At 40.1% G+C, this 15,351-nt stretch overlaps 1 protein-coding gene across 4 annotated transcripts in view; it reads left to right on the top strand.

The window, feature by feature from the left end:
* The window catches only part of LOC124621858 (eye-specific diacylglycerol kinase), a 637,666-nt gene that overhangs the window by 458,823 nt on the left and 163,492 nt on the right, over positions 1-15,351 (top strand). For all 4 annotated transcript variants that reach the window (XM_047147315.1, XM_047147314.1, XM_047147313.1 and 1 more), the window contains exons 5-6: positions 3,264-3,391; positions 3,983-4,164. In XM_047147315.1, coding sequence (XP_047003271.1) covers positions 3,264-3,391; positions 3,983-4,164 — 310 coding nt within the window. The remainder of the gene's footprint in view (positions 1-3,263; positions 3,392-3,982; positions 4,165-15,351) is intronic.

Genomic DNA, 15,351 nt, shown 5'->3' with positions numbered 1-15,351 from the left:
ACAGATGTGAAAATTACCGAACTATCAGTTTAATAAGCCACGGCTGCAAAATACTAACGCGAATTCTTTACAGACGAATGGAAAAACTGGTAGAAGCCGACCTCGTGGAAGATCAGTTTGGATTCCGCAGAAATGTTGGAACACGTGAGGCAATACTGACCCTACGACTTATCTTAGAAGATAGATTAAGGAAAGGCAAACCTACGTTTCTAGCATTTGTAGACTTAGAGAAAGTTTTTGACAATGTTGACTGGAATACTCTCTTTCAAATTCTGAAAGTGACAAGGGTAAAATACAGGGAGCAAAAGGCTATTTTACAATTTGTACAGAAACCAGATGGCAGTTATAAGAGTCGAGGGACATGAAAATGAAGCAGTGGTTGGGAAGGGAGTGGGACAGGGTTGTAGCATATCCCCAATGTTATTCAATCTGTATATTGAGCAAGCAGTAAAGGAAACAAAAGAAAAATACGGAGTAGGTATTAAAATCCATGGAGAAGAAATAAAAACTTCGAGGTTCGCGGATGACATTGTAATTCTGTCAGAGACAGCAAAGGACCTGGAAGAGCAGTTGAACGGAATAGACAATGTCTTGAAAGGAGGACATAAGATGAACATCAACAAAAGCAAAAGAGGATAATGGAATGAAGTCGAATTAAATCAGGTGATGCTGCTGGAATTAGATTAGGAAATCGGACAGTTTTGCTATTTGGGGAGCAAAATAACTGATGATGGTCGAAGTATAGAGGATATAAAATGTAGACTAGCAATGGCAAGGAAAGCGTTTCTGAAGAAGAGATATTTGTTAACATCGAGTTTAGATTTAAGTGCCAGGAAGCCGTTTCTGAAAGTATTAGTATGAAGTGTAGCCATGTATGGAAGTGAAACATGGACGATAAATAGTTTAGACAAGAAGAGAATAGAAGCTTTCAAAATGTGGTGCTACAGAAGAATGCTGAAGATTAGATGGGTAGATCACATAACTAATGAGGAGGTATTGAATAGAATTGGAGAGAAGAGAAATTTGTGGCACAACTTGACTAGAAGAAGGGACCGGTTGGTAGGGCATATTCTGAGGCATCAAGGGATCACCAATTTAGTATTGGAGGGCAGCGTGGAGGGTAAAAAATCGTAGAGGGAGACCAAGGGATGAGTACACTAAACAGATTCAGAAGGATGTAGGTTGCAGTAGGTGCTGGGAGATGAAGCAGCTTGCACAGGAAAGAGTATCATAGAGAGCTGTATCAAACCAGTCTCTGGATTGAAGACCACAACAACAACAGCGCAGGCACATTATATACAGCCCACTTTATAGCATAAAACATATACATGTTTTGTGCTGCAAACGTCATTTAACAAAAGAGTTATATTTCATGCTAATGAGTGCCATTATAATAATTTAAATTTTAAAAAAGAAAAATTTCGCTAAATAAGTGTTACTTTCCACAGAAATCACCTTGACTAAGAATTGTTGAAACCATAAAAATGATGTATTTGCTGCGTCAGTGGCACGAAAACCCGTAAAAGCTCACGACGTCATAAAGAGCGATGAAAATTTATTCGTGGATAAGGGGTAATGTCCGCATTTCACTGGGCGCAGTAGACAAGCGCCAGAAATGGCTCTAACAGTCAAATCTGTGGCAGCTGCATTATAGTGCGACAGATACTTTTTGATTCGCGTCTCAGTTTTCTCTCTCTCTCTCTCTCTCTTCAGGCAGATTGTTGAAGACCTGCCGCCAGAATATAACAAATCTCCCTGCAGTCAAGAAGATTAAACAGCCTACATTTCTTAATTAGAAGATTAAAATGAATGCAAAAAGATGCATACAAGCTACAGTCGAGGCCGGATTTGCACACAGTGAGGCTGTAAACAAGAGGCTTTTCGGCCTTTCTCTCCCATATTTCTCGTGTGTTGCCGATCTTTGAAGTTCCAATGTTCCATTCATTTTTTCTTGGGCTACAAAATCAAGATACCACTTCAAAAAAGTACATAAATAAATTGCAATCAGTAATTGTCTTGAAACAACAATCATGGGATGTAAACGTACATGCGAAATATCTTTTAGCTATACTCTGTTCATCATAAGAATGAACCTGACGTAAACAAACACAAACACGATGATTGGTCAGAAGCCGTAGCACACGTACAGTGGTGTTGTTGCGCTCTTGGAAGTGGGTCCTACTTACGTATTACATATATTGTTACAACAATGTTATGAAAAGGAAAGTTGGTATTCACCATATAGCGGAGATGCTGAGTCGCAGATAGGCACAACAAAGCTTTCGGCCATTAAGGCCTTCGTCACACACACACACCCACACTTACATTCCATCCTGGATTTCCCATTGTTAGATATATTATTACTGAGTTACGTTAAATGAAACTTTAAGATATTCAAATGTATTAGCAGCCATCAACGTTTTTCTTAATCACGCCGTAGTTATGTAGTTTTTGCCTTAAAAATCGAGTATAGTCACAGGCAGTCGATCCACACTTACTGCTCAGCTACAGGTACCTCAACAACCATGCCACAGCTTCCATTCTTGTTGTGACACACATTTTTATATGTGAAGAGGGTTCAGAGTATTTATACTTACGCGGGCGCGTTGTCACGGCTCGCGCGGCTTCCTCCGCCGGAGGTTCGAGTCCTCCATTGGGCATGGGTGTGCGTATTGACCTTAGCGTTAAGTTCGTTTACGTCAGATTAAGTAGTGTGTAAGCTTGGGGACCGATGACCTCAATATTTTGTTCTGACAGAACTTACGGTATCACAAGTATCCGAATTTCACTCTGTAAACACATATTCTCTTACATTGACTTATCTGTGCTACAGATTTCTTGGATGAAGTATCTATGTTGAAAGATTCTGACTTTGATGGCAAGTAACGATTTGAACAATGTTTAAAAGCGTACTCTTTAATTGATTACCTTCTCATACAACATGCCTACCTAACAAGTGTACTGGTAACTGACAGACAGGGTGACAGGTTAAAGAGTGGAAAAGTGTGTGTGTGTGTGTGTGTGTGTGTGTGTGTGTGTGCAGACTCAAAATCGGTTATGCAATGAAGAAATTAAAAATAATGCTTGCAGCCAGAGGCTAATAAATAATTAACGATTTGAAGTAAGATAAATTTGATTATCAGGAAACTTAAGAAGCACCAACACAAGATTGTCTGTTTCTTTTATTGTTATACATGTTACACATCCTTATTTCTGTGCTTTGTTATTGTCACAACCCGATAAGTGGCTGTCTGTGGTTTCAGGAATTCATGCGGAGATTGTAGTGCCTCCTTCGTGGATTGTTAAACTGCCTCGAAGAGGAAGTTTTAAATCCAGTTTACGAAAATCTCCAAAGAAAAAGACTGCAAGCAAGAAAAAAAGCAAGGAGAAGGTATGTAATCAGAGATGACTTCTTGATGACGTGAAAAAGGACCAATGTATTTTTACTGTAAATGACTTTCCATCAATGCTGTAAAAGCACATATGTCCCACAATTTTTACCTGAGTGCAGTTTTTATCCACTATTCATCATTCTGCTCTGGAAACATTATTACTTGCAATAATAATAGTGTGTGTTCTCATTCTGTGATGTGTAATGTTCAGATACGCTTTCTAGATAATATAGTTGCACTTTATAAGTGGCTTTTGACTCAGCAGAGCCGCTTATGATAAGAATATTCATATATAGTAGTTCTTAGTACAGTTAATTGAGCCGGCCTTAGTAGCCGAGCGGTTCTAGGGGCTACAGTCTGGAACCGCGCGACCGCTACGGTCGCAGGTTCTAACCCTGCCTCGGGCATGGATGTGTGTGATGTCCTTAGAACTGATGACCTCAGAAGTTAAGTCCTTTAGTTCCATGCTAATGTTTCATCCATTGACTGTTGGCATGTGGAGTGACATAAATAGATAACAACCAGATGTTGATAATATGTTGTTTTTGTCCTTATGTCTGCAAGTAATTAGTTTCTGTTTGCATTTACAGAGTGACAAGGACCAAAAGACATTTGTGATAAAGCCAATTCCTACAACATCTGTGAAACCTGTGATTGTGTTTATTAACCCAAAGTCTGGTGGAAATCAAGGGGCGAAACTGCTTCAGAAGTTCCAGTGGCTGTTAAATCCCCGGCAGGTTTTTGACCTCACTCAGGGTGGACCCAAGATGGGGTAAGAAGGCTGGCTTGTCAAATTTCACATAAACGTAAAAAGTTTAACCATGTGCCTGTTTCTGTATAATTACTAGATTACGGCTGATCAACCACTGCATTTCATTGTTATGCTGCTCCTCCTTGTTTTAGCCACATACACAAAACACAAGGTAACTTCTTGTAGTCATTTGTAAGAAATTTTCTCAGGAACCCCCCACTGCTATCAACATCATCATATTGGTATGTCCAGTTTTGGGTATTGTGTATAGTTATCTGAATTTGTCCACCCAAAATATTCAGTTCATAAGTTGTTAGTTTATACCAAATATGTTGGCAATATATGAACAGTAGATTCCATAGAAGTGTTGGAACACGTGTGGCAATAGTGACCCTACGACTTATCTTAGAAAATAGATTAAGGGAAAGCAAACCTTTGTTTCTTTTGTAGACTTAGACAAAGCTTTTGACAATGTTGACTGGAATACTCTCTTTCAAGTTCTGAAGGTGGCAGGGGTGAAATGCAGGGAGCAAAAGGCCATTTATAGTTTGTACAAAAACCAGATGGCAGTTATAAGAATAGAGGGGCATGAAAGGGAAGTAGTGGTTGGGAAGGGAGTGAGACAAGGTTGTAGCCTATCTCCGATGTTATTCAATCAGTATATTGCGCAAGCAGTAAAGGAAGGAAAAGAAAAATTTGGAGTAGGAATTAAATGCATGGAGAAGAAATAAAAACTTTGTAGTTTGCTAATGAGATTATAATTCTGTCAGAGACAGCAAAGGACCTGGAAGAGTGAATGAATATAGTGGACAGTGTCTTGATAGGAGGATATAAGATGAACATAAACAAAAGCAAAACGAGGATAATGGAATGTAGTCGAATTAAGTCGGGTGATGCTGAGGGAATTAGATTAGGAAATGAGACACTTAAAGTAGTAAATGAGTTTTGCTATTTGGGGAGCAAAATAACTGGTGATGCTCAAAGTAGATAGGATATAAAGTGTAGACTGGCAATGGAAATTAAAGCATTTCTGAAGAAGAGAAATTTGTTAACATCGAGTATAGATTTAGGTGTCAGGAAGTCTTTTCTGAAAGTATTTGTATGGAGTGTGGCCATGCAAGGAAGTGAAACATGGACGATAACTAGTTTAGACAAGAAGAGAACAGAAGCTATCAAAATGTGTTGCTGCAGAAAAGTGCTGAAGATTAGATGGGTAGATCACGTAACTAATGAGGGGGTACGGAATAGAATTGGGGAGAAGAGGAGTTTGTGGCACAGCTTGACTATAAGAAGGGATTGGTTGGTAGGACATGTTCTGAGGCATCAAGGGATTACCAATTTAGTATTGGTGGGCAGCGTGGAGGGTAAAAATAATAGAGGGAGATGAAGAGATGAATGCATTATGCTGATTGAGAAGGATGTAGGTTTCTGTAGGCACTTGGAGATGAAGAAGCAGCTTGCACAGGACAGAGTAGCATGGAGAGCTGCATCAAACCAGTCTCTGGACTGAAGACAACAACAACATATTTAGTATGTGTGTTCAGTAAAGTGTGCTGCACAGACTGTAATAGACCTCTCTAACAGTGTTTTGTATAGTCTGTGCTGTTGCTTTGACAACATACTGTGAATATGCTAATTCCATATGTAATCATGAATGTTAAAATGTAGCAGGCCCTATTTCTGCAGTTTGGCATTCAGAATTATTTATTTCACTGCACTAGTTCTAACAAGTTACAGGTCCAGAGAACAGTGAATGCGTTCAGAATAAGTGTTCTGATATATAGAAGAAAAGAAGTCATTGGAATAATCCTGAATGAGAAAGCATGTTGTGAAAGCTATTGAGATGAGCCGGTGTGCCAGAGATTGCATAATTTAATACTGTCCTTGTTACTAATAAAGGCAAATGTGAAAAATGAGTGCAGCACAATCAAAACAAATAGTGACTTGTAGGTCATGAGAACTATGCTGCATGGAAATTGGCTATGGAAGTGTACTTACATTTGGACGATTTATGGGATGTAGTGAATGGTACAGCACAGGTAAGGACTGGAATGTAAGATCATAGCTGATTGATCTAGTGAACTATGTAGACATAGAGAAAACTGTGACGAAAAAAGAAGTTTGGGACAAGTTACAGAGTGTTTTTGAAGATGGAGGTGTCACAAGAAAGCCAGATTAGTGCAAGAACATGGACAAATTCATCAATCAGATCATATGTACATCAAATTTACTGATGAACATTGTGTTCAGTTTTTCTGTTGACTGTGTAGGTACAGTATCACTAGTAGGAATGTCTGATGAATGTGCACCAATAATTAAGGGGTTAAAAAGCTCAGGCATAATGATTATAGGGATAGCATGAAAGTGAAGATTCTGCAGGACATGAAAAGTACATCAGAGTGGCCCTACGGTGGAGAAGGAAACTGCTCCAGCATTCTATTCTTAGAAGAAAAAGAAGGAACCAGTCAGGTGCTATAACACTCAGAAGATGTGCCACGTTGTATCCAAATGTCACGAAGGGTTAAATACAAAGTAACCGAGAGGTATGAATCCAATAGCCCAGAGAGAAAAACTATTAATAAAAGTAAGGCACTTTCTATTTATTACTCTTGTGGAAAAATGGGTAATAGAGAACCAGAAAGGGTATTACATTCTGGAGCATCAGTGCATGTTAATAAGAGAGAAAACAGCTCTTAATGAAGTTACTGATAAAATACATACACCACAGAAAAAAGGGTATCGCTTTTCAAAATCCCATAATTGTCTCCTGTGGTAATGCACAAATTTGAAATTTGACTCAAAGGTGCCCACAACCTTCCTCTGTACTGTCACAAAAGCTTAGAACCATACAGCACGGTGACACTTCGAATAGCAAGGTGTCGACACATGAAAAAAAATGAAGAAAAAAAAAACTTTCTGGAGAGAGCAATCACAGCTTAGATACATTGTGAGTAAGATTAACATCATTTGACACTCAATATTTTCAAATTATCATAAAAGTTACAACAGTTGAAGTCTAGAATGAGAGTTGTTTCCAAAAGGTGCATAGCTGTATGGAGGTGCTTCATTTGCAGCTACCAGATTCATATCAGTGTAGAAGCATCTTCTGGTTCATAATTGTTACATTTCCATAATGTAGGTGGACAGTTATGGAGCCCCATCTTTTGGGAAGTTATCCTCTTTGGCACGGTTGCCTTCTGCCTTCCAGTGTATTGTAACCGCCACAGGCTGCTTACACCATATAGGCCTGTTAGCAATATGGGGAAGTACGCACATCGCACGAGATTTTAAATTTTACTTACATTGATTTTATACAACCGGTGCCTACTGGATTATGTAATATATTCTTAGGGGCGTTATCCAGCCTGGCTAATTCAGCAGTCATGCTTTGTACATTTTGTCAAGCATCTTTTGGGTGTACTCAATTTTATTATGACTGCCCTACAATGTAGTTTGATTCCTAATGGGAATAAATTCCCAAAACCAAGGCTTCATAATTGTCTATCTACATTATGGAAATATAACCATTATAAACCTGAAGGTGCATCTATATTGTATATTGACATGAAACTGGTAGTTGTGAATACAACACCATCTTATGAGGGATGCTCAAAAACTAAGGTGACTTTTCAAATTGCATGGGCAACGTACATTCGATTATTGATTTTTTATTTATTTATTTATTTTTCTTTTTCCATGGTTTGGCTTTTGCATCATGACAATGCACCTGCTCATTCATCGTTACTTGTGAGAGATTTTTTGGCCAAAAACAACATGGCAATCATTCTTCAGCCAACACATTTACCAGATTTGGCCCCCAACGACTTTTTTGTGTTCCCAAAGCTGAAGAGACCTATGAAAGGATGAAGATTTTCAACGATTGAGGAAATAGAAACTGTATCGCTTGAAGTACTCAATGCTTTAACAAAATGTGCTTATGAGAGTGCTTCGAGGATTGGAAGAGGCATTGACACCAGTTTACTGCATCTGAGGGGGATTACTGTGAAGGGGACTACATGAAAATTGATGAATAAATAAAGATTTTTGCGTAAAAATAGATATTCACCTTACTTTTTGAACACACCCTGTACAGCTTGCGCCTTTTGGGAATGCCTCGTCTCTCTTGACTTTAATTGTTATAATATTTATAATTACTTGAATGCTTGTTGAGTGTTGGATGTTGTTATTGTTATTCATGTAAAAAGAAGGCCACAGCTCAGAAGTTCATGTGAGGTATAAAGTGGGTTCATGATGATGTCACATTGGCACCAAATTCCACCACAATTCTGCCTAATGCCATCGTGACCATGTCACACAATTGGAAGGTTGTCACAAAGCTACTTACTCACATTTCATCCCTTCTTTTGACACCCCTGTGATGGATGTCAGAACCATGACACCCAGCCCAGAAATCTTGTGGTTTTCTAATGAGTGGTTGAGGAAAATGATTCGGACACACTACCACTCAGAATCGACATGAAAAGCCTAGGGAGATGACATGAAGGGTGTCAATGAAACCACCTACACTCATGGGGTGTTGATTCCCACAAATCTCACAGTCAAAAATGACAGTTTCCAGTGTGATGAGCAACAGGATGATGTTCTTGACAACGTTGAATGCCGCTGACACCCTCTGGATGATTCAAACCTACTCTTAAGGACATTGTGGGGCTGTAACCTCATTGTACATGATCTGACAACTTTGGACAGTAGTACGACTCCAGTTTTTGTTCTGGAATACGCTGTGGAACCATTAGGGAAAGTTCAAAACCTTTCAATGAAATTTGAATGTGATCCAAAACAGTGAAAGGTGTTTCCTCTTTTTCAGCACTCCCGTTTCGCACCCTCCTATGGCGTGGTGATTGATGGGTGCGACAATGACGTATGTGAATAAAAGGCTCTCTCTAAGACCCTCCCCACACCCCGCCCCCCTAATTTCGCGACATCTTTGGTGCCACCCACACCCCTGAAAGAAAGAAAGAGTGAGTAAGTAGTGCAGTAGTCCACTCTGTGTTATGGCAAAGTTGAACAGCCTTCAAAATGTGATACCATCGTTTGCCCATTTCATTGCTGGCTGGTTGGTATATGGTGGTGATGAGTGCACAGAGTCGGGCAAGCTGTGGTCCAGTTTGCCTTCTACAATCCGTGGAGATGTGGAGTGGAGACCAAAATCAACTATCCACATACTGATGACAGCTCATGCCATTCTTTCAGCTGATATGTCAGGAATTGATGTCACCTCTGGCCAGAGTGTGAAACGATTGATGATAGTTAAAAGGTACCACAGGCTGTCAGAGATGGGTAGGGGACTGACAGTAGCAATATGGACTTGGGTAAACATCCCTGTAGCCTCAGTGAAATCACTAACAGTAGGATGGACATGCTGACCAACCTCACTATGCTGACAAGAAGCATCACAGCAGCGGACCTAATTGTGGCAGTCTGAGTAGATGCCAGACCATGCATAGTGATGGGCGAGGAGCTTGGTAATAGCCTTAACATCAGGGTGACACATGTTGTAAATTTTGTCAAAGACCTGCCAGCAGAAAGGAGCTGGTAGGAAAAGACATTGCTTGACAGTGGAGGTGTTACAGAAATGTTGTGTCTTTGCCAGGGATAGGCACTCACTCCAGTCTGAGGCCAGTGTTTGGGATGACTATAAGAGTCCAGCTCAATAGCGACCTCTTGTGTTGTAGTCAGGACAGCAAAATCGATGCAACCAGTGATCCCAGCGGCTTGTGACAGTCAGCAACAATATTGTCCTTTCCCTGTCTGTGCTGAGCTGCCAGATATATTTACGTTAGTGGAACTGGCGTGGTGGGAACTGATCACTGGTCTGTTGGAAGTTGTACATGATGAGTTTGTGGTTGGTAAATATCATAAAGTTCCTAGCCTCCAGTGATGGGCAAAAGTAGCAGATTGCCTCATAAATAGAAAGCAGCTTCCTGTCTTAGTTGCTCCACTGTGAGCTTCTTGAAAAGAAGGCCAACGGTTGCAAGGAACATTGAAGGGTTACTACAAGACTGCACCAAGGTATGCTGATGCCTGTCGTTGACCACCAGTGCATGTTGGGCATCATGTGCTGGGTGAAACAGAAGTGCAGCATCGCAAGACTGTTCTTAGCAGCAGTTACGGTAGTGTCATATGGTCTGTCCAAGGAACATGTTTGTTGCTATTAGTGTTAGAACTAGCAAGAGCATTCATCAGTGGCATTTGAATGAAGGCTGTGCTAAGGAGATGATGGTGGTAGAAGTTCAGCATCTCAAGGAGCTAACAGAATTCTCTGAAAGTTTGTGGATGCTGAATTTCCTGAGTAGTCTCAACTATTTTGGGGAGGGGCTGACACTGTCTATACAGCTCTGGTGGCCAAGGAATATCTCCTGGGTGACTCCAACTCTGACCCAAAAGTCGTTCAGTCAGTGAAACACTGGTGACAGATGTTCAGTGTTGGTGTTGTGAAGAAGAAAACACCAATACGTCATCTAGGTAGACGAAACAAAAAGGTACATCATACAGCGCACTATCGTTGAATCACTGCCATGTCTGTGCAGTATTTCGGAGACCAAATGTCGCTTAAAGTGATTCAAATAGGCTAAAGGATGTGGTGATGGCTGTCTTCAAGATGCCTTCTATGGTGACTTTTATCTGTGTTAGTGCCTTCGTGAAATCGAGGCTGTCGAACACTAAAGCACCACTGGGGGTTTGGTTGAGTTCGTGAAGTCTTGGGGCCCGATATTTGTTTGGGGTAGTGCATGCATTAAAAGCACAGTCATCATTGCAGGGTTGCCAGGATTCGTTCTTCCTCTGTACCGGGTGTGGAGGAGAGGACCGAGGGCTGCCTGAGTGGCGAATGATGCCATCCTGAAGCATAATCTTGATTTTGACTTTAGCAGCAGCAAGTCGTTCCAGTGGGATGTGTTGTGGTTTGCTGAAAAATGGAGGATCAGGCGTGGTGTGGATATGATGGACCGTGCTGTGCCGTACCTCTTGTGGTGCTACAGGTGGACATGTGATCGCTGGGAAACAGTCAAGAAGGTCCTGGTACTGCCCTGCATCAAACAGCACAGACAAGCTTCAGCACAAAATTTTGTGCAATGTGGCAGAACCTGCCGATTGATCGATCAGAGTCCATGTTGATAAGATGACAGCCGACAATGTCAGGAAAAAGACGAAAATGTGCTAAGAAATCGGCATCATCTCTGCGATGGTGACTTGACAGCTGAAGGTGTTGTGCAAGCCTAGATCCAGTTGCCAAGTGCATCGAGCAGACACCCATTGGTAACGATGCATGTGTTGTTGGCATTTGACAGTCGAAGTGGTGGTGTTGGTTGATGCTCAGGGAGGAGTTTTCATGGATAGACACACAAATTGGGAACCAGTGTCTATAATTTAACACTGGCCAGTCTTTGTCATGGACAAACTTTCAATTTGAGGCAGTGTACTATAAGTGTGTGCTCACTCACAGATGCTGCTGATGTCTGGATGCTGCTGATGTCTGGATGGTTGCATGGTGGACAGCAGTGGGGAGCTTGTTTTTCAAATGTGCAGTGGTCCAACTTATAGTAGGTTGGTCTTCGGTACGTCCTTGGTCCCATATGTGCTGGCAAAGGTGTGGTGGTGTGGGAACAGCAGGCGGCTGTGCACAAAGTGCAGATATTTGCACTGTGAGAGCTTTGATCTAGGCCGAAAGTAACAGGACTCTCTGGCTGACCATGATGGGTGCCGAGGCATTGCTGTCCACTGTGCTGGCCAGCAGCGTAGTTGTCGTGTTGAGGGAGGCACTGGTAGTGGCAGCATGAGCTGGCCAAGAGCATGGGGCTGCAGTGAGGTCTTCAACCACAGTGTTGGTGAGCATTGTTAGTCATTGTTGGGGAAGTGAGTGCTGAGTTGTGAAGATGGCACCTGCCTGGCTAGACAACTGGTTCAGCCAAAGCACATGGAACAACTTGTCTGAAACTGTGTTGATGCCAACCGTGCTGCAGAGTTGGAGCAGTAGCACCAGTAATTTTAGCTGCGTACACTCACAGCTGGAGATCTGGAGAGGTGGCATATGAGCTTCCTCTTGAGATGCTGGTATGGCAGAGCTGATACCGTAACCAAGTCATCAGCCTTGGTGGTGTAGCACTTGTTGAACAGGCTAACAATATAAGTGTGCATTGTATGTTGTGACGTGCCACTGCAATGGGAGCTGGCCTCAACCTGCTTTAACCAGAGGGCCAGGTGGGTAAGCCAGAAAGGTGGTATCTGGCTGGCGACATGGGAAATGACTAAGAGGCAGCTCGCTAGGCGATTAAGTGGCATCAGTGTCAGTGGAAACGACCTTGTCGGATGGTCTACATCAGCCATGTGTCACCACTTTGGAATAATTTACATAGAAGGTAGAACAGGCATGTTCTGGCAAATGAAACACACAATTATTCACTGAGTTAACATTCATTGATAGTGTTGTTGGTACAAGAACCTAGTCACTGAAGTGATCACAATGTCAAGTAACATTACCTGTCATGTGGGGATCACATAGTCGCTAAACATTATCTGTTGCACTAGCAACCGTTGAAAACTATGCACAATCCATTGCTCAGGTGGGCACCTCAATCACTGACACAGAATATCTCACAAGTGACCACTGAAGATGCTAAACATTTGGTCTCTGGGATGGGTATTTAACATAATAAATTCTGAGAGTGAAGAGCCAGAATACAAAACACAACTTGTAATTAAGAGATATTAACAAAAAAGGCAAAAGAAGGCAAAGTGGTAAAACATGAATCACTTAGGTACCTTTTAGCCATAGCAGTAAGAGATGGTTTCCTAATTCACCAAATGGATGTGAAGACAGCTTACTTAAATAAGAAATTACGTGAAGAACTATATGTGACTCCACTAGAAGCTCGAAAATCTTGTCTAGAAATAAGGAAGATTTTGTGACTGAAGAAAAGTTTTACAGATTGAAACAGAACGGACATTGCTGAAACAGATGTCTACACAAAACCTTGATGAAAACTGGTGTGAAACAATCAAGGCAGATCCAGATATGTTAAATAATTGAAGTAAAGATGGTCACAACAATGGGTATTGTGGTTGGGTGATTTCTTTATTCTGACTAAAGATGAAAATGGATGAACAATTTTAAGAGACAACTAGAAATGGTGATTAACATGCATGATTTGCTGAAGATAAAGCAGTACTTGACAATGCATATTGTTAAAAATAAGAAAGCAGAAGAGTTATGCAAAGACCAATCATAACACATAGAGAAAATTTTGAAAATGTTTGGTATGAGTGACTGAAAACCCATTTACACACCATTGGAGCCAGAAGCCAAATTAATAACCAATGAAGATGATGTAGAGTGCAATGAAAGTGTACTATAGTTGGGGCAATAGCAAGCCTGTTATATTCGTCACAAACTTTGAGGCCTGATATTGCTTTCACCCATATTGCAAGCAGATTCTACAAAAGCCCAATAGAGAAACATTGGACCACCATTAAAAAGATATTTAGATATGTAAAGGTAACCAAAAACTATGAATTAAGATGTTGTTCAAAGTGAAATACAGAACTCAAGGGCTATAGCGATGCAGACTGGAGAAGTGAGCTAGAGTACAGACATTCTGTTACTGAATGTTGTTTTAGATTAATGAGGGGACTTAAATCCTGATCCTAATAAACACAGAAAACAATAGCCTTGGTCAGTGAAGAAGCTGGGTACATAGCTTTATGAAACACAATTCAAGAAGCATTGTGGATCACGACTCTAATATGTGAGAGAGATCCTATTGCCAGTATGGAATCCTCCAAGATTTTCTGTGAGAACAAGGGAGCTATAAACTTAATCAGAAATGATGTCACTAGTGTCAGAACTAAACACAGTGATATAAAGCTCTATTTTATAAGGCAATGTTAAAGTATAACTTCTTGTTGTATTCCTACAATTTAGTGTTCAGAATTACTTATTTCGATGCGCTACTTCTAACAAGATAAATGCAGTTGAATGTTTCTGTTTCTTGCTTCCTGTAAGCAATAAGGCATGTTTGTAGAGCTCTCAGCCTAGCATGGAGATGACACAAATCATCTTTAGACAGTACTACGCTGTATGAGATGGGGTGTAAAATTTCAGAGCCGTACATTTTGTTGATTCTTCATAGTGATTGTGTAAACAATCCAGTGTTAAGATTTTTATGTAAAATGGAGTACAATTGAAGTGTGTATGTGGTAAAGTACTTTCTTCTAGTATTATAATTCTCATATACAAAAAGGGAGATAAGAAAGACCCATCCAATAACAGAGGGATAAATCTACTGAGTTCAGTTCTTAAACTTATAATAAAAATAATAAGAAAGAAAATAAAAAGCATTACAGTTTGCAATTTTACCCTCCCACACATCACCATTAAATTCCTCTTAAAAATAATAGGAAATAAAATAAAAAGCATTAGTTTGCAATTTTACACTCCCACACATCACCATTAAATTCCTCTTATTCTGTTCATTATTTTCAAAAGCTTCGGTAGGCATAAGATATACAAACTAAAAACTTTTTACTTAACTCCATTTTCTCTTATTGTTGTTGGCTCCACTTTTTGTTGTGTCTAGGGTTACATTCTTGCGGCTGAAATTTTGATTTAACGGGTTCTTGATAACTGAATAACTGATGAAGATTTGTTTGGGCTATGAATATCTTTTTATTTTATCCCATTATTCTAAATCACACCAATGAAAGACTTACAATCTCCATTTTGATAAAAACCATCAATTACATTGTCGTTGACAAAATAAGAAATTCGTCTACTTCCTTCAAAGGCATGTCCAATACTACCTACATTCTGCTGTGCAATTAATAATATGAATTTTAAGTATGCCAGAAATTTTGTAATTTCAATTATTTCTGAAATAAACTTAACAGATGTGCTAAACCTGTTCTAAAAATGGGGTCCTTCTAACTTAATAAAAAGAATTGTAGACATTTATTCCAAAAACTACACCCAGGCAAAAAATGGTTCCAGGTTAAGTAGCTGCATAACAGTTAATAATGGCATTAGAGCCTGCTGCTTTTTAATTTAGTCATGGACAAGGTGATAAAGAAGGTATTGGCGGATAGCAATTATAGAATGGGTGACAAAGAAATAAAAATCATTTGTTATGCTGATGATGCAATTCTGCTGGCAAACAGTGAAGATAACCTGGAGAAACTTTTACTTATATTTAA

The sequence above is a fragment of the Schistocerca americana genome, chromosome 7 (genome assembly GCF_021461395.2).
Source record: "Schistocerca americana isolate TAMUIC-IGC-003095 chromosome 7, iqSchAmer2.1, whole genome shotgun sequence".
NCBI lineage: Eukaryota > Metazoa > Arthropoda > Insecta > Orthoptera > Acrididae > Schistocerca > Schistocerca americana.
Note: the sequence above shows the minus strand (reverse complement) of the source record. Positions and strands in the feature narration are given on the sequence as shown.